This window comes from Dermacentor variabilis, chromosome 4 (genome assembly GCF_050947875.1).
Source record: "Dermacentor variabilis isolate Ectoservices chromosome 4, ASM5094787v1, whole genome shotgun sequence".
Taxonomy (NCBI): Eukaryota; Metazoa; Arthropoda; class Arachnida; order Ixodida; family Ixodidae; genus Dermacentor; species Dermacentor variabilis.
In genome coordinates, this window is record NC_134571.1 from 44,649,534 (window position 1) to 44,672,797 (window position 23,264).

General features: G+C 47.0%; 1 protein-coding gene across 3 annotated transcripts in view; it reads right to left on the reverse strand.

Annotated features, from left to right (window-relative positions):
* LOC142579037 (apoptotic protease-activating factor 1-like) overlaps positions 1–17,193 on the reverse strand; it is a 129,754-nt gene extending 112,561 nt beyond the window's left edge. For 2 of the 3 annotated variants that reach the window (XM_075688840.1, XM_075688842.1), the window contains exon 1: positions 16,761–16,988. In XM_075688840.1, the coding sequence (XP_075544955.1) occupies positions 16,761–16,770 (10 nt within the window). In that variant the 5' untranslated portion in view covers positions 16,771–16,988. Of the gene's footprint in view, positions 1–16,760; positions 16,989–17,103 lie in introns of those variants that run through there. The other variant, XM_075688843.1, reaches the window with a different exon arrangement.
* Between the last annotated feature and the right edge of the window lie 6,071 nt (positions 17,194–23,264).

Consider the following 23,264-nt stretch of genomic DNA (forward strand, 5'->3'; position numbering starts at 1 on the left):
GCCCAACATTAACGTCTGACAACACACACACACACGCGCATGCATGCACGCACACATGCACGCATGCACACATGCGCGCATGCACACACACATTCAAAACAAAAGTAACACTACTGTCATGCTAACAAGCCTCACATACATCTTTCTTTAGAGGGCTCATTCAGAGGCACCATAAATATTCAGAGATCTGAACAGCATCATGTTAGCTTATGTCTAAATCAACTGACTAGTATTTTTAAAAGCCTTGCTTCTTGGCAAAGAAACTGGTCACCATATGACCCAGCAAGCACAAGCATCATAGGTGGCTGGCTCTTTGCCTCCAATGCACTTGCAGATGGCAACCAGAAAAAAAAAAGATAAAGCCACAGAGCAGCTTTTGGAGGCATAATGCATTTAAAGAATATAAAAAGTTAAGACAAAAACTTGGTGCAAGACATGACATGTTGGTCATGACATGTTGGTCATGATAGTGGGGCATGGTGTCATGGGGCATGGTGTCATAGGGCCGCCTATGACACCACTTCCCAACACCCTAGATGGGAACATGAAACAATGTTTTCACTCTGCACTGATTTCAGCAACTGAGGTCCATGTAAAGAACCTTTCATATAAGGTTGAATTTTTCCAAGTTTAATATTACCAGAAAGTTCCTTTTTAACCTTTTGTTCACTCATGTAAGGAATCACAGCAATAACAATATTGAGTGTTGTCCATAATTAATGACGTGAAATTTAATGTGACAGTAAAAGAAGGTGTGATCTGCATACTGGCACTGAACCTATCTGCAGAAGCATGGCTAAGGCAGCCAACTAGAGGAGATAAACTCTGGTGCTGCCACGCTACCTTCTTTGCAATGCAACTACAAGAGGGAGTGCCAAAAGGACGGCCAGTTATGTGCAACAAATTCAGTAGCAGAGTTCCCTCAGTAGAGAATTTGTATGAACATACTTGGCAACCCTCGTGATTTGGGAGATTTGCCGGAGGGGGATTCGCTTTTCTTTTTCTGGGGCACAGTAATGTCACCAATAGCTTAAATGGCTAGCAGTAGAGTTTGATTGATTGATTTGTAGAGTTTATTGGCGCAAGGGCCAGATGTGGCCAAAGAGCGCCAAGTCGATGATCCGTGCTTCTCAATGATATACGAGTGTTAATTGCGGAGAGTAATGAAACACAGCTGTATAGTGGCCTAAAAATATTGCTAAAAAGTGCAAAATATACAATGTGGCTGTAAAAGGACCTAAAATTTATTCGCTCTAAAGTGCGTAAAATACAAGTATATACATATTAAAAATGACAGTGATTGGTCATTTCTGCGATGACAATAGATGTTTCACGAGATCAGTAAAATATGTAGTACTGTATCTGTAGCACTAGTGCCTCAGCAAGACCTTGAAAGCAAGGGCTGGGAGGCAGGTGCTCTAGAAAATGGTTTCATTGCAGCTACGACCTCCAGAAGGAGGCCGTGCTACAAATAGCCTGGCCAAATCACATTTAGGGTGTCAGTTTCAAATGAAAAGTTTAATGCTGATTGAAAAGTAAAAAGGGGTTCATTGCTCAGAAAGAATGCTGGATGTAACAGCATGTGTTGGAGATAAGCGGAGGGAAAGTATTTTTTTCTTTCTGCCTCTATTTTAGTGCATTGGATAAGGACATGAATAACTGTAAGCCTGTTGCCACATTTGGTACATGTCGGAGGTTCGCTTCCCGTCAAAAGGTAGGAGTGAGTGGAATATGTCCTATTCTTAATCTACAAAGAAGCACTTCCTTATGTCTTGCTGTTCTTTCAGATAACCAGTTCCCTAATTTTGTTTTGATAATGTGTAGCTTATTCACTACTGCATTATCCCACTGGCCCTGCCAGTACTTCTTCAGTTTGTGGCGTAAGAAGGGCTTAAGTTCTGTTGCTGGTATGGGTCTACTTATATCTGTTTCATTAAAGGCGACTGACGTTGCATTTTTGTCAGCAGTTACATTACCTTTTATGCCCCTATGGCCAGGTACCCAACATGGGACGATGTTTTGGTTGTACATTAAGGCTAAGCATAGTTGTGTGTATAGTTCATTAAAAACAGGGTTCTTATGTTTTCGAAAACTCATTAATGCCCTTATTACGCTTAATAAATCTGTGAAAATGATGGACTTATTGAGATTTCTCTGTCTGATGTGTTTTACAGCTGAGAGTATCGCGTATGCTTCAGCCGTGAAAATACTTGTGTTGGGATTTAGAGCACCGGATGTGGAAAAAAATGGCCCAAGAGCTGCACACGCAACACCAGCAGATGATTTGGAAGCATCGGTATAAAACTCGGCACAGCAGTACTTCGCTTGGAGTTCGAGGAAGTGTGATCGTACATGTGTCTCAGGTGCAAGTTTCATTATTTCGACAAAAGAGATATCGCACTCCATGGTCTGCCATTCCCAAGGCGGTGGAAGGCGAGTGGGAGGCATTAGAATATTTTCTGGGAAATGGATGTCTGTTTCTTCTGCCATTGCTTCCAAGCGCAGGCTCAAAGGAGTTCTAATAAGTGAGCGGTTACGGTAAAGTCTGGCAGCGGACAGGTCACTAACAATGGAATGACATGGATGCTCGGTGTCCAATTTTACCTTAGTGTAATATGTCCTGCATAGATGTAAGGACTATTCGTTGGACTCGACGTACAGAATTTCAACAGGGCTCGTTCTAAAGGCGCCTGTTGCCAGTCGCATACCGAGGTTGTGGACAGGTTCGAGAATTTTTAGCGCACTCTCAGTTGCGGAGTGGTACACCACGGCGCCGTAGTCGAGGCGTGATTGTACGAGACTCTTATATAAGCTAAGCAGACACTTCCTGTCAGTGCCCCAGTTTGTTCGAGAAAGCAGCTTGAGGAGGTTCATGGTCTTCAGGCACTTTTCTTTAAGAAATTTTAAGTGGGGAATGAAGTTAAGTTTTGCGTCCAGGATAACACCTAAGAGAGAGAGAGAAACTTTTATTGACAAACGATTTACGTGCAGTGGTCGGAGACCCTTTAGTCCAAGGCCCCGCTGGCCTCGGCCGCCAGCTTGACCTGTCTTATGAAGGACTGTTATCCCGCCAGGTCTGAGCTGGTTAGCTGTGCCTCCCATTGCTCCATTGTGTGGTGTGTTTTATCAAACGGGTGTGATTCACAATCCCAAGTAATGTGTTGTAGTGTTGGTATGCCTCCGCACCACGGGCAGTCGGGCCTGTAGCGAATGGGAAACATGGCATTCTGTAATTTAAGGTGGGGGAATACCCCAGTCTGAATTTTGCGCCAGCTGGCGGCTTCCTCTCCACTGAGTTGTGGGTGAGGGGGAGGGTACTTTTTTCTGGTTGCACGCTGATGAGCGAGAATCTCCCGGGCATTCGTTGGATTGGGGTCATTACAGCGGCTACTTGGGACCGCCCCAGTCGAGTCGGCCCGGTTAATAATACCTTGGGCTAGCGAATCGGCCAGTTCGTTACCCTCAAGGCCTGTATGACCTGGACACCATAGGATCCGGTGATGATGGGCAAATTTCGTCGGTATTATTGAGTGACATGTTTTGGTCACGTGGCCCTTGAGAAAAAGGCGACATGCTTCTTGTGAATCTGTTATTATGGTGACGCTCTTTTGCGTGCGTTCCGCGTGAGCGAGGGCCATTGCCACGGCAAAAGTTTCGGCAGCCGCGGGAGTACCTGCCCTAACGGAAGCCGTAAATTGTTGCTGTGCTTTCGTGTCGACGATTGCCACTGCGTACCTCCTGATGTTCATTTGGGCATCACTGGCGTTCGAGTGCACGTTCGAATACGCGGCTGCGTCTGTGTATATTGTGTTGTACGTGGGATTATTTTCATACATTGTTCTAATATGTTGTACACGTGCTTTTCGCCTTGCTTTATTGTATTCAGGGTGCATGTTTTTGGGTATGGGTGCCACTGTTATTCGAGCTCGTGTTGAGGTTGGTAGTGGTAATAACTGTTCGCTGATAAATTGTGGGTGTGGGGAAATACGTACCCTTGTCAGTAGGGCCCGTCCTGCGTGAGTGTAGCTCAAGCGTTCCCTCTGGGAGATTAGTGTGGCTTGTTTTAGTTCTTCGAATGTGTTGTGTACTCCTAAGGCTAGCAGGCGATCTGTGGGCGTCCCCTTGGGTAGTCCGAGGGCCGCTTTATATGCTGATCTTATTATGATGTCGACCTGCCTTTCCTCCTCGCGACTAAGGAAGTGGTAGGGCAGGCCGTACGTGACTCTGCTTATTACTAGTGCTTGGACGAGCCTCAGCGTGTCGTGTTCTTGCATGCCCACTTTCCTATAAGTTACACGACGGATCATTTGCGCAATGTTATTTGCGGTGGTTTTCAATGTTTTGATGGTGTGGGATGCGTTTCCGCTACTTTGGAGCCAGAAACCCATGATACGCATCGCTTTAACTTCTTGGACCGTGTGTCCTTCCACAACGATGTTGACAGGTCCGTTGGATATGTAGCCCCTCGAGTGCACCCGAATGACCTGCGATTTTTCGGGGGCACATTTGAGGCCACTACTCCTCGAGAATTTGTCTACTTCCTCGGCTGCTTGTTGTAGCACTTGTTCTTTGTGTCCCAGAGAGCCCCCTGCTGCCCATAGCGTTATGTCGTCTGCGTACAGTGTGTAACCCAAATCGGGGATTTAGTCCAGCTGTCGCGCAAGGCGACACATCGCTATATTGAACAGCAAAGGTGAGATTATCGCCCCTTGGGGTGTTCCTCTACCGGGCATATTGAACTTTTGGGAAGCGAGTTGACCGATTCCTATCGTGGCGGTGCGGTTGGCGAGAAAAGCCCGCACGTAGTTGTACGTTCGTTCTCCACATCCCGTCAATTCGAGTTCCTCCAATATTGTTTTGTGTGAAACGTTATCAAATGCTCCCTTGAGGTCTAGTGCGAGCACTAGTCTTTCCTCTCCGCGGGCGATGTTAGCTATAACTTCTTCTCTGATCAGTAAGAATGCGTCTTGACAGGATAGCCCCATACGGAACCCTATCATGGTGTTTGGAAACCATCTTATTTCTTCGAGGTACCGCTGCAGTCTTGTTTGTACTACTCGTTCGTACAGTTTACCCAGGCAGGACGTGAGAGAAATGGGCCTCAGAGCGCCTATTGAAGGGGTCTTTTTAGGTTTGGGGATCATGATAATTTTAGCGTGTTTCCATTCCGGGGGCAATTGGCCTTTGAGCCAGCTCTCGCCGTTGAACACTTCTGTGATTTTAGTCAGGACTCCAGCGTCCAGGTTCCAAAGCATCGCGTTCGTGATGGCATCAGGGCCAGGAGCCGAGTTTCTGGCGGCTGTTTGAGCTGCCTCAAAGACTTCTGCATATGTGAAAGGTTCATCTAATTTGGAATTCGCCTTTCCAAGGTATGGTCGCATATCGTTTGGGGCGCCTGTGTTTAGTGGTGGTCCTATGTATCGTTCTTTCAGTTTCTCTAGTAGTTCCGCGTCTGTGCCTGGAAAACTGTCCGATATGATTTGGATTCGTTTATTGTTTTCCGTGCGTGTGCTATCCGGGTCAAGCATTCCACGAAGGATGCGCCACGTGCCAGCCGTTCCCAAGGTCCCCGAGAGGGACCCGCAGAACGTAGCCCACTCGTTTTTCGCTAATTCGTCAGCGTGTCGTTGCGCCTCTTCCGCCAGAAGTGTTATGCGGGCACGTAGCTGTTTGTTAAGGCGTTGCTTTTTCCAACGCTTAACTAATCTGTGTCTTTCGTCCCACAAGTTTACTAGGTGGGAATCTACCACGGGGGCGTCCGACGTACGCTCTATGGTTTTGGTAGTGTCCTTGTGTGTTGATTGGATGAGTTTTGTCCATTCTTGTATGTTGTCGGGAGTCGTTGCTGTGTCAAGGTTCCGTTGGAGCTCCCTGTATTTTGACCAGTCGGTTAATTTCGTTGTGCCAATCGTTCTACGCAATTTGGGGGTCGAGAGTGAAATACGAATCAGATCATGATCACTTCCCAAGTTTTCGTTTAGCGATGCCCACTGTGCGTCTTTGATGTTTAGCGAGTACGCGCGATCGGGTGTTGTGTCCCTGCTCACGCTGTTACCTGTGCGTGTGGGCGTGCCTATGTGGTTTGCTGTCTGCATGCCGAGGTTCTCAACCGATTGCTCAAGTAGGGCTCCTTTAGGGGATGTGGACGCGTAGCCCCACATTGTATGTGGCGCGTTGAAATCGCCCAATATCACCATCCTGTCTTTGGTTCCCGCTATGGTTTTAGTGTCCGATAAAATTTGGGGTAGGTCCAGACCTTTGCTTTTAGGAGGGCTGTAAATGTTTGTTATGATGCTGTGTGCTTTGCCTCTTTTCCGCGGTAGCACGCTGATAGTTACGGAATTTGTTTCCCCGGTACGTTGGGGGAGGAATATCATTTGTGCCGTGATTGTCTTGCTCACCAGCGTGGCAACTTTAGGATTTTGGGGGTCGCTCAGAACATAATAGCCCTGTAGTCGGGCCGGTTTGGGCCCAACCTCCTGAAGACATATTATGTCCGGAGCTACCCGAGAGCTTTTAATAAATTGCTGGAGGGCTGCCGCCTTTCTAGCGAAGGATCGGCAGTTCCATTGCCAGATCTCTAATTGTTCCGGGTTGTTTGGTTTTGTTTTATCTTTAAGTGTAGTAGCCATGGTTCCCACTCGTTATTTATGCTTTTGACATCTCGGTGTCCGAGCCGTCCGTATCAATTATGCGGTGGGCCGTCTTGGTCTTGGCCGATCCGGCTCCGACAGCTATGGCACGTTTCTTAGTGGTTGTGGTTTTGGCTGCGGTCTTTAGCTGCTCCGTCACTTGTTGTTTGTGCTAAGAATTTTTGTTCAAGGCTGGCAGTTAGTCTTCCTCCATTAAGGTTAATATCTGGTTCTAGTAGTACACCTCTTTTGTTTGAGAACAGGACACATGTGCTTTTTTGAGGGTTCAATCTAACACCATTCTTGTCCGCCCACATTGAGAATCTATTCAAGCCAAGCTGTAGCTGCCTCTCTCAAATGCTAAGTTACACGACCTGAACCCTATCTGTACATCGTCCACATAGACGGAGTAGAAGAATGTGCGAGGTAATATGGTGCGTAGGGAGTTCATTTTAACAATAAATAGCGTTGTGGGGATGCGCGACTCTCGCGCGTCCCCTGATATGTTTTTCCCGCATGGCGCGTCTCCTGTAATCCGGCTTCGCCGCGTGGCCTGCGTGATGCCCGCGGCGGTCGATGTGGTTGGGGCGCAGTGCGAGAGTTGGCGCGAGTGTTGCGTTGCTAACGCCGCCTCACGGCAGGGTTACTTGGGGGCGCAGGGGAGGACGGGCTGCCTCTTCCCTGGCGGGTCGGCGAAGAGCGTGGACATCCCGCGCGCCGCCGACCCATGCTTCTGCGAGACCGCCTCGCGTGGCCACCTTGGAACGCGCCACCGTCCGCGTGACCGTACGCGCAAATGACCAGGCGTTGGGATCCAGCATGGGGCGAACATATTCGCTCGTTTTCCGGTCGCGGTGAGTCGGACTTCTAGATTTGTCGCGCGCCCATCGGCATGTTTTGTGGATAGCAACTCGGCTAGCAGGCATTGATCTATGAAAGGTGCAATAAATTCCCTTGTGATTGTTTGCACTACTGTGTTTCGTTCCTTTGTCCCAAGAGCATGAGTGTGAGAGACCCGGATCTGGCTGCCCAACGTGGGGCTCTTGGGGCATCGGACGATAGATTTAACAGTTTTGCTTCGTTCGAGACCTTTGTTTGAACCGAAGCGTAGGCCTAGCGTGAATTTTGATCGCTAGCGTCGGCGGCGTGCTTTCTTGAGCGAGGTGACGGTGGCTGTAGTGTGTTTGAACATGTCAACATGCTAAGCCTTTTCGCAAGTGTTTTTTTAATGCCATTCGTCAGTACGAGAGCCACGTGGTCTGCATCCTGGGAGAGCGAGGCTGAGCGCCCGCGGAGCAGTGGCAAGCCTGAAGCGAGCGAGTACGGAAGCCTCGTGGGTGGTCCGAATTTCTTATGTAAATAGCTTCTTCTATCTCTTTGACTTGGATGAAGTCGCGGCTCTGGGAGACGGGTGGCCGCGGGCCACGGGTGCCACTACGGGCTGTCTGGTATTGCGGCCTGGCACCGGGCGCTCCGACACCGTCTAGGACGGTGGGCGCCGTCAACTCGGATGCTGTGTGCACCGAGCGGAGTAGGACCACCTCACAGAGCTGACGTCTCCTCGCGGCTGCCTGTTTTGCGCTCATTTTGGGTGTTGTTTTTGGATGCCGGTTGTTGTCAGGGTAGCGACGCTTTAGGCCTAAGGCTTTACGAAGCTGCCTGTCGCACGTGGAGGGACACAACCTGGTGGACCGTGGCGTTGAGGGGTTGCAATTTGCTTTCCTCATTCTATTTCGCCTCGTACGAATTGAAATTACTCGTTCGACTCAAGGAAGCGAGCTTCGTTCACGTGAACTTAGCATGTGAGTATCTGCCTGATATTTTGCTAGCAGAGTTGAACATCGTACCACGTGGGCGATGCGCATGCAGACTTCCTCTCCCTTGCACTACTTTAGTGTTTGCCGTGTGTGTTGAGTGTATGCAGCGTGAGTGGAGTCACCCCTGGTTTGCTGCCACCTGCACATCGCCTGCGCTGTTGCCCTGGACTACGATCGAGCCACCCCGGGCGATGGTGATGCTGTGGCCAGTTCGGCGCAGCGACTTCGGCGGGCACCTGTCTCCAGCTCACAACCCTCGGCGGCGGACAAAAGAGCCGGCGGTCACCGACGGCTACGGCGGCTCTTGCCAGCAGGGCGCGTCGGCGCGAGCGACGCTTGCTCGTACCGACTACTGTGTCGTCGTTTCCGGAGTCCTGGCCTGGCATCGTGCCGTCGATTCTGCAAAGCTGCTGCTGTGACCGGCGGACGCCAGCGGTGTACCCAGGGACAATGTCGGCTCGCATGCTATGGACAGCGTGGACAATTCCTCGGCGCGGCCACTGTTGCGTTGATGTTAGACCGTGGGACATGTCTCGCCGGAATATGTGGTGATTTAAGGTTGGGGGGATGTGGGGATGCGCGACTCTCGCGCGTCCCCTGATATGTTTTTCCCGCATGGCGCGTCTCCTGTAATCCGGCTTCGCCGCGTGGCCTGCGTGATGCCCGCGGCGGTCGATGTGGTTGGGGCGCAGTGCGAGAGTTGGCGCGAGTGTTGCGTTGCTAACGCCGCCTCACGGCAGGGTTACTTGGGGGCGCAGGGGAGGACGGGCTGCCTCTTCCCTGGCGGGTCGGCGAAGAGCGTGGACATCCCGCGCGCCGCCGACCCATGCTTCTGCGAGACCGCCTCGCGTGGCCACCTTGGAACGCGCCACCGTCCGCGTGACCGTACACGCAAATGACCAGGCGTTGGGATCCAGCATGGGGCGAACATATTCGCTCGTTTTCCGGTCGCGGTGAGTCGGACTTCTAGATTTGTCGCGCGCCCATCGGCATGTTTTGTGGATAGCAACTGGGCTAGCAGGCATTGATCTATGAAAGGTGCAATAAATGCCCTTGTGATTGTTTGCACTACTGTGTTGTCGTTCCTTTGTCCCAAGAGCATGGGTGTGAGAGACCCCACAGCGTACAGCTCATTACTCCACCCTGCGGTACACCTGTCTCCTGTATGAATGGCCGAGACTGCACGTTTAACACGAAATGTCCTGCCAGAGAGATAACTTTCAATTATTCTCAGCAGGTTGCCGCGAATGCCCACTGCAGAAAGATCCTGAAGGATCCCGAAGTGCCACGTAGTATCATACGCCTTCTCCATGTCAAGAAACACTGATAATACAAGCTGTTTGTGGACAAAGGCATCACTAATGTACATTTCCACGTGCACAAGCTGATCTGTCGTCGATCTGCCTTCTCTGGAACCGCATTGATATGGGTATAATTTCTTGTTTATTTCTAGATAGTGGACCAGGTGGCTCTTTACCATCTTCTCAAAAACTTTGCATAAGCAGCTTGTCAATGCTATAGGCCTATAATTATTTGCCAAAGAAGGGTCCTTACCCTGTTTCAATATGGGAATTATGATGGCCTCTTTCCAAGCAGAAGGAATTTGGCCGGAAGACTATATAGAATTCTAGAGACAAAGAAGGGCTTTTCTGTATTTCAGACGGCAAGTGTTTTAGCATTTCATATAGGATGCGGTCAGAACCTGGGGCAGATTTGTTGCAGCTATTTAGTGCTGCCTGAAGCTTTGCCATGCAAAAAGATCTACTGTATGCCTTGCATTTTGTGCTTTTCCGTTCTAATGGTTGTCTTTCTACTTGCCTTTTGTATCTTTGGAATGTTTCAGAGTAGTGCGATGAGCTGGATATCTGTTCGAAATGTGCGCCAAGAAAGTTTGCCTGATCTTCCATGCTGTCGCCTTGAGTATTCAGCAAAGGCAGCGAGTAAGGCTGTCGACCCTTTATTCTCTTCACTCTATTCCAAACCTTTCTTTCATCAGTGTAAAAGTTAATACCCGATACGTATATACTTTCTCCAACTCTCTCTTATAGCTTGTCGCAGCGTTCTCCGACTGTGGGATTTGACCTGCTTGAAATTGACTAGATTTTCTGCCGTCGGAGAATCTCGAAGTAAACCCCATGCGTTGTTCTGCTTCTTACGCGCTATTCAACACTCAACGTTCCACCATGGAAGACGGCATTTTGTGGACAATCCACTTGTTACAGGGATACATTTGGAGGAGGTGTCAAGGAGAAAAACCGTAAAATATTTAACCGCAGCGTCTATGCTTAAAGCACACGTCGTCCTAGGATAACGAAGCAAGATTATTGAACTTTTCCCAGTCAGCTGAGTCAGTTTTCCAGCGAGGTGTGGAAGGCATTCATTAGACATTGGTATGCTTAGAACTATAGGGAAATGGTCACTCCTGTAAGGGTTTTTAATAACTTTCCATTTAAAGTAAAGTAGAAGAGTAGGAGATGCAATGCTAAGATCTATTGAGGAGTATGTTTTGTTTGCCAGATTATAGTATGTGGGCTCCTTCCCATTCAAAAGACATGCACCTGAAGAAAAAAAGGAACTGTTCAATCAAACGACCTCTCGCATCGCAGCGCGAGTCGCCCCATAGGTTGTTGTGTGCATTTAAATCTCCAAGCACAACATATGGTTCAGGTAACTGATCTATTGATGTTTGGAATTCTTGTTTGTGAAGCTGGAAATGCGGTGGTATATATAAAGAGCAGATGGTTATCAGTTTATCTAAAAGTATAGCTCGAACGGCCACTGCCTCAAGGAATGTTTGTAGCTGTAAGTGTTGACAGGCTATAGATTTGTCAGCTATGATGGTTATGCTGCCAGATGATGCGAGGGCATCATTACAATCCTTCTGAAATATAACATAGCGATGAAGGAAGTGTTTATGTTTAGATTTCAAATGAGTCTCTTGGACACACAGCACTTTTGGAGTTAGTTCATTAAAGATTTCTTGGACATCATCAAGGTTGCAAAACAGGCCTCTGATATTCCAGTGAATAATAAGTGTATCCATATTAAAATAAATGTTGTGCTATGTGTCAAAGAGAACGAACTTGGTTTAGCTTACAGTGCCCTTTTGGGGTCCTGTAATTGGAGTTTTGTCTTTCCTGGAGCGGTTGACAAAATCGCGCCGCTCCTTAGGCATCAACTGCGCCTTCTGACTGGGTGTTGTGTCCATGGCCTCTTGCGAGGCACTGGACATGCACTCTTGCGAGCGGTCTGTTTTCCGGGAAGGCCTTGTCTCGGAAGACAAGGCCTTGGAGCCCACCATCCTGGTAGTTGATCGGCTTGTCTTGACCTCTGAGCTGCGCTGACTGGTGCCAGCACTAGCAGAGGCCTCCGCTGTGGTCAAATTCGGGAAAGGTAGGGCAGCCTTCGCTGCTCCCATCATGGGGGCGGGTGGCATTGCCGCACACTCGCTATGCGTGGCGCTGGCGTCCACCAAGTGCCGTTGTGGTACTGCCCCCCCCCCGACATACCGCTTCGGCGAAAGATTCTCTCTGTGCAAATGTTGGTGAGATGCGTTGCCTTGCTTCTCTGAAAGTTATGTTTTCTTTTACCTTTATCACAATTATCTTTTTTCTTTTTTCCAGACTGTGCATGATCGAGAATATGCAGGGTGGTCACCATTACAATTGCTACAACAGGGCTCAGCCTTAAAGTCATCTGCAGAGTGATCATTGATGCCACATTTCACACATGTTAGCTGCCCTCGGCAGCTCTGGGAAGCGTGACCAAACCTCTGGCATTTAAAACAATGTCGCGGGTCTGGGATGTACGGTCGTACTCTGATTTTGGTATATCCAGTTTCTAATGTCTCTGGTAACGTGCTAGAGCCAAAGGTAACTATCAGGCGCTTAGTTGTCACGTCTGATCTTTATTCGTTGTACACTTATTACGTTTTCATCCTTCCAGGAGTCCTTCTTCGGTGAAGTACATCAAATCAATGTCAGAGATTACGCCTTTGGCCGTATTCATGGTTCGGTGTGCTGTTACACTGACAGCGATGTCCCCATGTTGTACAAGGTTTGTTAGCTTTTCATGTTGTGCTTTGTCTTTCAGTTCAAGTAATAGGTCCCCAGTGGCCAGCTTGGTGATCTTATAGCCACCTCCAATGGTCTCTGTGAGATACTTCGCCACAACGAATTGTGAAATCGTTTTTGCTTTCTTGTCAGGTTTATCACTGTGGACAACGTGAACTTTCGGCAAAGTCTGAGTGCCTTTTAGAAAAAACTGAACTGTAGCATCGGTGCGCCCCCTTTTAGAGGGACGATCGATTGAGAAGGGGTAGGAAGTTCCCATGAAATATGTTGAGTATTCAGCGACGATGCCAGTCACTCACCACCGAGCCCAACAAGGGGACAAGGCAGGGTATGTGGTGAAACAAGCCCTACCATGCCAACTGTACATCGTCACTATAACCACATATGTTAGAACCAAGGTAGGTCATAGCACACCAGGTTAATCCTCACCGCCAGGAATGTTGGAAGTTGTCAGAAGAAAAAAGAAGAAAGGAAAGACTAAAAGTGAGAGGGAAAGATGAAGGTGTGTGAAGAGAGAGACAGGAAAAGGCGACTGCCGATTTTCTCCGGGTGGGTCAGTCCGGAGGTGCCGTCTACGTGAAGCGGAGGCCAAAGAGGTGTGTTGCTTCGGCTGAGGGGCCTTAAAGGTCCAAACACTCGGCATCGGCTCAACCCCCAGGACCCTCTTTTCCCCGGACACGGCTAAGCCGTGCACAGCTACACGCGGGGGGGTCCAACCCTCATGTGTTCGGGTATGTGGTGTCGCAACACACCAAACACCTGCTGACACCCCTGTGAAGTAGCAGTTTAGTTATCAGATGTCCCAGGAGACTGTGCATGTTCACTTGTACAATTAAGGAACACATACTATGACCTGTGACAGTGGCCCCTTTCCACTCTAATATACTTGCTGTGTAGCAGCGAAGCTATCTTAAAGAAGCCGGCCATTATCTAATGAATATTATACCTTTGCCTCACACCACTCCTTAACGCTCGTCTCGATCTGAAGCAAAAATCTACTTTGCCTACATACAAATGGCATGGACTTAAATTTGACTCTGGCTAGCTACTTAGTGCATAATGTCAATTATGATTCAGCTGTGCTACATGACTCCCCCACCCAACCTCCGATTCCGCAGTGGGGTCAAGGCAGTTTTTCAGATTTATGACCGTGTCCATATACAGTTGGGATTGGTCAGAAATCAGGAGTCTCACAGACAAATCAGTAGAGTTGGCAGGTAGGTATACATGTGCCAGCTAGCTGCCTTTGCTGTCAGCATGGCAAAGTGTGGACGAAGAATGTACAGAGGCAAACAGTACAGCTTTGCATGTATCTCATGTCCTGTCTGTGGTGCTTGCCACATTGCCAAACTTAGTACTCTTGTGTCTTTTCCATCCAACCCCTTGGAATTCATCTCTATACCTTTTTATAAGAGGGCAATGACATGAACCTTACAAAACAGAAGATTATTTATTTAATAGGCACGAATGGGCACTGCCGCTCGGTGTTAAGTAGTGCACCTCCTTAGTGGCTGCATGAGTGAATGACGATATTGTCCGGAAAACGAAGAGCGGGTTCTCTAAAACTGGTTAAGGATAATCACTCCCCAGATTCATCTAGATTTTTCCGTGTGGCTCCTGTAGCAAGTTGGCCACCTTCTCCGAAGCTTTTCATCCATGCATTGCCTGCACTTGTGGCTTAACCATGCTACCTCACTTGTAAATTCACATGAGCTGGTGGTCAATTCAAAAGTGACATCACCACTAGTGTGCTTTTCAATGTGTCACTTCAGCAGGCAGCCATAATTAATAACACACTTGTCAGCATTTGAAACTGGTGACTGTCAAATAGTTATCATGTGGTGGGCAACTTTTACAGTATAATAACTGAAATGAAGTGCTCCATTGCCGAGTAGTCGCTTTTGATTATACTGCTATACAAACCGAAGTAGGTGTGACATATAACATACTGCTTCTGAGGTGTGCTTCTATATGACTTCTTTTTGTATGTACGTCTGACTTGAAGAACAGCACGCATACTTTTTATGTCTCTATGCAGTTCAGGAGCATAGCTGAGCTTTCGTGAAAAACAAATTTATGATGCTTTTCTGTAATTGTTCTCAGGTTATATGCAAGACAGCATGAGCGAGCACGAGCTTGCTCTAAACCACTTCAAACCATTATTTATTTTTTTTTCTTTTGCTCCACAATTGAACAGAAAGTGAACCATTTTTGCTGAACCAGAATGCAAAGGTTTTGGTTCAACACTGACCACTACGACACCTCCTCTAATTGTGCTTTGACTCTTATTCTAATTTTACTCTGCAATTCTAATCTTATCATTTGTTGTAATAGCATTGTATCTCATTGTCTGGTTGACTTAATGTGCTAATCACTGTGAATCAGTGGTTTCAGTTTATATATATTTTCTTTCTTTCTTTTTGTTTGCTCTTACTTCTAAAGTAATGAATGCTTCTGCTTTTCCTTCTACTGCTATTACTGTGCATAATTATAACGCCAAAAATTTAGTTCTTCATTGTATTCACTTTATTTCAATTAGTGTGTCTAATTCATTCATTTTTCAAATTTCCCCGACATTTGCATGTTTCCCATGCCTTACCGCATAGAAATTCCATGATAGAAGAAAAAAAACTTTAGAAGGGAGCTACCCTTCTTTCAACACAATTTTCTTTATTTCTAAAATATTGGGCAATACTGACGAAACAAAACTGTGGAAAAAATTTCAGCTCACACTTGCATCAGGGAAAATCGAAGTATAGTAGACTTCCATTAATTCGACTCCGGCTAATTCAATTTATTTGTTAATTCGCAGTGTCACAGTGGCACATACCTATTATGGAGGATTAACAAAGAATGGGCACATACACAGTCACTATCAAATATAAGGAATGTCAGAAAACTAAAGAAGCAGTTGAACATCATGTGTCTGTGGACTTCACAAGAAAGCTATAAGCCAGCATTTATGCACAGGTTAAGTCGTGCTTTAATGTGCGATTATGCTTCTAGAACAGAGAGGCCCTCACTGGTCCTAGTTAAACTGTTAAAATTCCATGCTATATAAGCCAGAGCATCCAGTGCTACATACCAAAATGGTGTACCCCAAATACTGGAAATCAATATCACGCGCTATTCCATGAAGAGGTCTCGGTGCCTTGGAGATGCCTATGAGCTGACATCATATAGGTGTTAAATTTATTGAATTGATTATATTGAAATGAGTTGCTAGGGTTCGCACTAAGTCTGTCGATCATACTACTCAGAATGCAGCAAAATTCGAGACATGTAACCGTGTGAAAGAACTCAAGAACAGAGCCCAATAGCATTCCGTCATAAAACGGGAGGTTCACAAAATATATAACATATCTAAACAGCTCGAACACCAAATGTGCGCGCGCGCGCACACACACGCAATGTAGCACAAACACACAGATGAAGTAGGGATAAAAAGAAGGCCTTGACAATGCACTTGTACCGGAAAACACTGGTGAGCGACCGCGTTCCCGATCCCAGTCACCTTGCTAATGAAAACAGACAAAGCATCACTGCTTCCAAGTACGCTTGTTTTTCCCCTACGGGTATTACGGTGACTAAACTAGCGTTTTTTCTTTCTCCGATCTGGACCTGATAATACGATAACTATAGTATTATCTTCATTAAGACCAATGGACGTCAAAAATGTCATAAGAGCGCGAGCGTGTTTTCCTGCTTGGCAACTTCGAAAAATTTTGAACAAAGCCAGAAAACCAAGCAGAAACGGTCATTACAAAAACCTTTCGACGTCACGGCAATCTGTTCGAATAATCAGTTGTATGGCTCGCAATATTTGAAGTTGTGATATGAACACATCAATGCCACAACGATGACTAAACCTTGCACGCACGCTTTATTTAGTTTTTACACCGTGACTGCTATTTACACCGTGACTACGCTGCGACCATTGGAATCAGATGGTTGGCGAAGCCTTCGAATAAGAAGGTCAATGGCAGCTCGAAATAATCATAACAAAACGGAATGCGCGCAAGTGAAAGCACGACCTTTCTCTTAACAAAATGCGCAACCTGGGTTGCGAGAACGAATTACGCGCCTTTAATTAAGCCTTTCGAGACAGCGCAGAGGTGTTCTGCGGCAGCCCTTTGTAAGAACAGCGGTGGATGAAGATGTGTTTTTATCCGTTTCACAATACAGCGCAATGACCACCGTTATACGAGTGGGAAAACGGAATACACTCGTTCACTTACCTGTTGTCATAGGTGAACCACTGCAAAGATGCAAACCATAGCAGTTGCTCGGATTTTCATAATTCTCGTACTCCCATTTGCAAGTCTCAACATGCACTGGCTAACTTGTCACGCGCACGGACAACTACAGCAGCCTACCACGGCAAAAGCACAGAGCACATACACACAACCGCACACAACTCAAGTTTGGTGCGATTGGTACGAATTGTAGCGTAGCCAGCGGAGTGTGGCACTGGTCGTGCGCGCAATATCGATAGGATATCAACAGGTGTCGCTTACATCGCATTCGATTTGAAGGCATTAACGGTACATTTTTACCATTGACTCTATGTTTTTTACTCACCATGAAGGTTTACCTGGTAGTTATCTCACAATGAAACTTGTTCGCGGCTGGCTTTCTGCAGAAATCATAGAGTTTGAAACTCTATGGCAGAAATATACGACCCGTATGCGATCATACTCTAGCCAGACATATATGGCTCGTGTCAGAGTTTTATCATTTAATTTCATACAATGGTTCATGATGTAGCTTTCACAAGATTCTTACCCGCACAAAAGGATCTTCAAAACTACAGTAACAGTTTTCTCATTGGCCCATAATCTACTATTAAATAAACGCAGAAACATTTTTAACCTTTGAATTAAATTTTTGTATAAGTAAGAACTATGGGTTCATGTTTTTGTTTTCTGTTATCTTTAGCAGAGTTTTAGCGAACACTTTACAGAATTGACGACCACTACGAACAGCTCAAGGGTCCAAATAAAGCCACGACCGCTCGATGAAACTCTTTTTTTTTTTTTCGGAGCTTCCCACAAAAGCAGGAAACGCTGTGGTTTTCATCGAGTGGTCGTGCCGCAGTTCCTTGCTCGCGGTCACGTCCACCAGCGTGACACGCGCAGCATTCTCGACAAGAAAGTAAGGAGCGCCCAGTTTTCGAGAAACGCACGCAAGACCGACGACGATTATTGTTGTGGCACAAAATAAGCCGCCAAGGAGTGCAAACTCTAAAAAACTTAAAACATTTCACACCCCTCTGGGCTTACACTCTACACTCTAAAAACAGTTGCACCCTTTGGAGTGTATATTTGTCCCACAACGATAATCGTCATCTGTCTTGGCCGCGTTTCCTTTCTTTAACGCTGCGAGCCCGGTAATTCCCAGTCACGAACGGCATGCGCGTTATCAGTGTGACGCAGCATTCTCGACAGGAAAGTAGCGAGCGCCGAGTTTTCAATAAGGAAACGCAAGCAAGGCAGATGACGATTATTGTTGTGGGACAAATATACACCCCAAAGGGTGCAAACTGTTTATAAGAGTGTAAAGCAAAATTACCCCCTTTGGGTTGTACCTTGCCACACAACACTCTAAAAGCAGTTGTACCCTTTGACGTGTATATTTGCCACGCAACGATAATCGCCATCTGTCTTGTCCGCATTTCCTTTCTTTAACGCGGCTAGCCCGGCACTTTCCAGTAACGAACGGCATGCGCGTTATCAGCATGACATAGCATTCCCGACAGGAAAGTAACGATCGCAGCGTTCTCAAGAAAGGAAACGCAAGCAAGGCAAATGACGATTATCGTTGTGTGGTAAATATACACCCCAACGGGTGTACTTGTAAGAGCTAGTGCACTCTTAAAAAATTACACCCTTTGGGGCGTATCCTGTCCCACAACACTCTTAAACGGTTGCACCCTTTGGGGTGTATATTTGTCCCACAACGATAATCGTCATTTGCCCTGCTTGCGTTTCCTGTCCTGAAAACTCGGCGCTCGCTACTTTCCTGTCGATAATGCTGCGTCACACTGATAACGCGCATCCATTCGTGACTGGAAAGTGCCGGTCTCGCAGCATTAAAGAAAGGAAACGCAGGCAGCATGGATGACGATTATTGTTGTGGGACAAGATACGCCCCAAAGGGTGTACATTTTTCTAAGAGTGCACTCTAAAAACAGTTTACACCCTTTGGGTTGTATATTTGTCCCACAACAATAATCGTCATCTGCCTTGCTTGCGTTTCCTTTCTTGAAAACTCGGCGCTCGCTACTTTCCTGTCGAGAATGCTGCGTCACACTCACTCTAAGGACAGTTTACACCCTTTGGCTTGCCCCTTCTGCCACACAAGAATAATCGTCATCTGCTTGATGCGTTTCCTTTCTTTATCGCTGCAAGCCCGGAACTTTCCAGTGACGAACGGCACGCGCGTTATCAGAAAGGCCCTCCAAAGGGTGTAAACTGTTCTATGCTGATAACGCGCGTGCCATTCGTTACTGGAAAGTTCTGGGCTCGCAGCGATAAAAAAAGGAAACGCATCAAGGCAGATGGCAGATGATTATTTTTGTGTGGCAGAAGGGGCAAGCCAAAGGGTGTAAACTGTTCTTATAGTGCTGATAACGCGCATCCCGTTCGTGACTGGGAAGTACCGGGTTCGCAGCGTTAAAGAAAGGAAACGCGGGCAAGACAGATGACGATTATTGTTGTGGGACAAATATACACCCCAAAGGGTGCAATTGTTTTTAGAGTGTGAACAATAATCGTCACCTGTCTTGCCCGCGTTTCCTTTCTTTAACGCTGCGAGCCCGGTACTTCCTAGTCACGAACGGCATGCGCGTTATCAGTGTGACGCAGCATTCTCGACAGGAAAGTAGCCAGAGCCGAGTTTTCAAGAAAGGAAACACCAGCAAGGTAGATGATTATTGTTGTGGGACAAATACACACCCCAAAGGGTGCAACCGTTTTAAGAGTGCGCACTCTAAAAACAGTAGCACACTTTGGGGTGTATATTTGCCACACAACAATCGTCATCTGTCTTGCCCGCATTTCCTTTCTTTAACGCTGCTATCCCGGTACTTCGAAGTCACGAACAGCATGCGCGTTATCAACATGACTGGGCATGCATGCTGATAACGCCCATGCATTATCACGATTATTGTTGTGTGGTACACTCTTAAAACGGTTGCACCCTTTGGGGTGTATATTTGTCCCACAACGATAATCGTCATCTGCCTTTTGATGAGTTTCCTTTCTTGAAAACGCCGCGCACGCTACTTTCCTTACGAGAATGCTACACTCTAAGAACAGTTTACACCCTTTGGCTTGCCCCTTCTGCCACACAAAAATAATCGTCATCTGCCTTGATGCGTTTCCTTTCTTTATCGCTGCGAGCCCAGAACTTTCCAGTAACAAATGGCACGCGAGTTATCAGCATAGAACAGTTGACACCCTTTGAAGTGCCCCTTCTGATAAGGCGCGTGCCGTTCGTCACTGGAAATTTCCGGGCTTGCAGCGATAAAGAAAGGAAATGCATCAAGGCAGATGACGATTATTCTTGTGTGGCAGAAGGGGCAAGCCAAAGGGTGTAAACTGTTCTTAGAGTGTATCATGCTGATAACGCGCATGCCGTTCGTTACTGGAAAGTACCGGGCTCGCAGCGTTAAAGGAAATGCATCAAGGCAGATGACGATTATCGTTGTGTGGCAGAAGGGGCACTCCAAAGGGTGTAAAGTTTTCTTAGAGTGTATTGTTGTGGGACAAGATAAGCCCCAAAGGGTGTAAATTTTTCTAAGAGTAGAGATATTGTTGTGACAGAGATACATCCCAAGGGTGTAGCTTTGCCTAAGAGTGTAGAGTGCAATAATCGTCATCTGTCTTGCCCGCATTTCCCTTCTTGAAAACGCTGCGCTCGTTACTTTCCGAAAGGAAAGTAACGAGCGCAGCGTTTTCAAGGAGATGCGGGCAAGACAGATGAGGATTACAACGATAATTGTCATCTGCCTTGATGCGTTTTCTTTCTTGAAAACGCCACGCCCGCTACTTTCCAATCGGGAATGATATGTCATACTGATAACGCGCATGCCGTTCGTTCTACTGGGAAGTACCGGGCTCGCAGCGTTAAAGGAAACGCATCAAGGCAGATGACGATTATCGTTGTGGCGAATATACACCCCAAGGGGTGCAACAGTTTTTAGACTGTACATTTTTTAATGAAAAAAGAGAGCGCTACGAAGACAAGGACGAAAGAACAACATGTACGACAGACAAGGCCTTGTCTGTCGTACATGTTGTTCTTTCGTCCTTGTCTTCGTAGCGCTCTCTTTTTTCATTAAGTATGCTCAACCAACTCGCCCACATCAAGCTTCTGCTAGACTGTACACTTTGTACAAACAGTTGCACCCTTTGGGGTGTATATTTGCCACACAACGATAATCGCCATCGGTCTTGCCCGTATTTCCTTTGTTAAACGCTGCGAGCCCGGTACTGCCGGTACTTCCAAATCACGAACGGCATGCGCGTTATCAGCATGACAGAGCATTCTCGACAGGAAAGTAACGAGCGCAGCGTTTTCAAGAAAGGAAATGCGGGCAAGACAGCTGACGATTATCGTTTTGTGGCAAATATACATTTCAAAAAGTGCAAACCTTTTTTAAAGTGTACTTCCCAGTCACGAACGAGTTATTACGCGTTATCAGTGCGACACAGCATTCGCGACAGGAAAGAGCGAGCGCCGAATTTTGAAGAAAGGAAACTCAAGCAAGGCAGATGACAATTATCGTTGTGGGACAAATATACACCCGGTTGCACCCAAAGGGTGCAACCACTTTGAGAGTGTGGGGTCGAAGTGTTACACTCTTAAAACGGTGGCACCCTTTGGGGTGCATATTTGTCCCACAACAATAATCGTCATCTGCCTTGCTTGCGTTTCCTTTCCTGAAAACTCGATGCTCGCTACTTTCCTGTCGAGAATGCTGCGTCACACTGATAACGCGCATGTCGATCGTGACTGGGAAGTACCGGGCTCGCAGCATTAAAGAAAGGAAACGCGGATGACGATTATTGTTGTGGGACAAGATAAGCCCCAAAGGGTGTGTTAAAGAAGTTAACACCCTTTGGGGCGTTCCTTGTCCCACAACGATAATCGTCATTTGTATTGCTCGCGTTTCCTTTAACGCTGAGAGCCCGGTACTTCCCAGTCATGAACGGCAGGCGCGTTATCAGCGTGACATAGCATTCTCGACTGGAAAGTAGCGAGCGCAACATTTTCGAGAAAGGAAACGCAAGCAGGACAGATGGCGATTATCGTTGTGTGACAAATATACACCTCAAAGGGTGCAACCGTTCTCTGTCACAGAACGATAATCATCTGCCTTGCTTGCGTTTCCTTTCTTGAAAGCGTCGCGCCCGCTACTTTCCTGTCGGGAATGCTGCGTCATGCTGATAACGCGCATGCGGTTGAAGTACCGGGCTCGCCGCGTTAGAGAAATGAAATGCGGACAAGACGGATTACGATTACCGTTGTGTGGCAAAAGGGTGCAATTTTGCTTAAGTGTGTGTGACATAGCATTCTCGACAGGAAAGTAGCGAGTGCAGAGTTTTCAAAAAAGGAAATGCAAGCAAGAAAGGTGACGATTATTGTTGTGGGACAAATATACACCTCAAAGGGTGCAATCGTTTTAAGAGTATACAACGCAGGCCATCATGGAGGAAGGAAAAAGGAGGGAGTATCGTGCAACGCGATTGAAGGCAAGTGTGTCGTTTCAACACGTGATCACGAGATACAGGCAGAGCAGCCGAGCAACTGCTGGCCGAGCACACATCGATTAAAAACTACCCATAGAATAAAGAACCAACTAACAGGCACCAAACGTCTTGGTAAATCTCCATTCTTGCACCGTGATTTCGATGCAAGAGGTCCCGTGTTGGGCCGACACTGCGCAAAGGGACTGGCGTCACAGAGCGTTAGTTTGCCAAGGCCGGCTGCATGACGAAATACTTTCTCCCACCTTTTCCTTCCTCCATGCAAGTAAGCCGGTCTCGACTTGGAAGTACGTGGCTCACAGCCTTAAAGGAAGGAAATGCGGGTAAGAAAGATGATTATCGCTGCGGGACAAGAGCCCCAGAGGGTGTACTGTATTAAGAGCGAATAATCGTTACATATCTTGCCCTAGCGCTGTGCACCTGGTATTTCCACGCATGGAGGAAGGAATCTTCCAGGTCGCGAACGGCATGTGAATTAACAGAAAAGTAGAGAGCACAGGGTTTTCAAGAAAGGAAACGCAAGTATGGCAGATGACGATTATCGTTGTGGGACATTAGTTAAGTCCCAAAGGATGCAAGCGTTTTGAAGAGGCTAAAGTAATACATGCACATTTCTGAAAAAAATTTTTTCAGTGCCTGGACTCTGAAAGTTTGAATATTCTTAAAGGAAGCCCCCAACAACTTATACACAACACTTCACGAATCATGTGCGATCTACAATCACATATGTTGCCGTGCTGCCATGTCCTCACTGCCTTCCACTTGATCATTGTTGTCGTTTGCACTCAGACAGCCAGGAGCTCCGTGACCACCGCGACATTCCTTCTTTTTATATTCCCCAAGGCAACGAGTTGTGCTCCCTAAAGGGTTGCAGAAAATAGAGTCTCTTCCTCTCCACTCTCTTTCTCAAAGCTGCAGCAGCATCATTCTGCCCAATCGGATGGCGCCACTAGCACCAACCTACCAGTG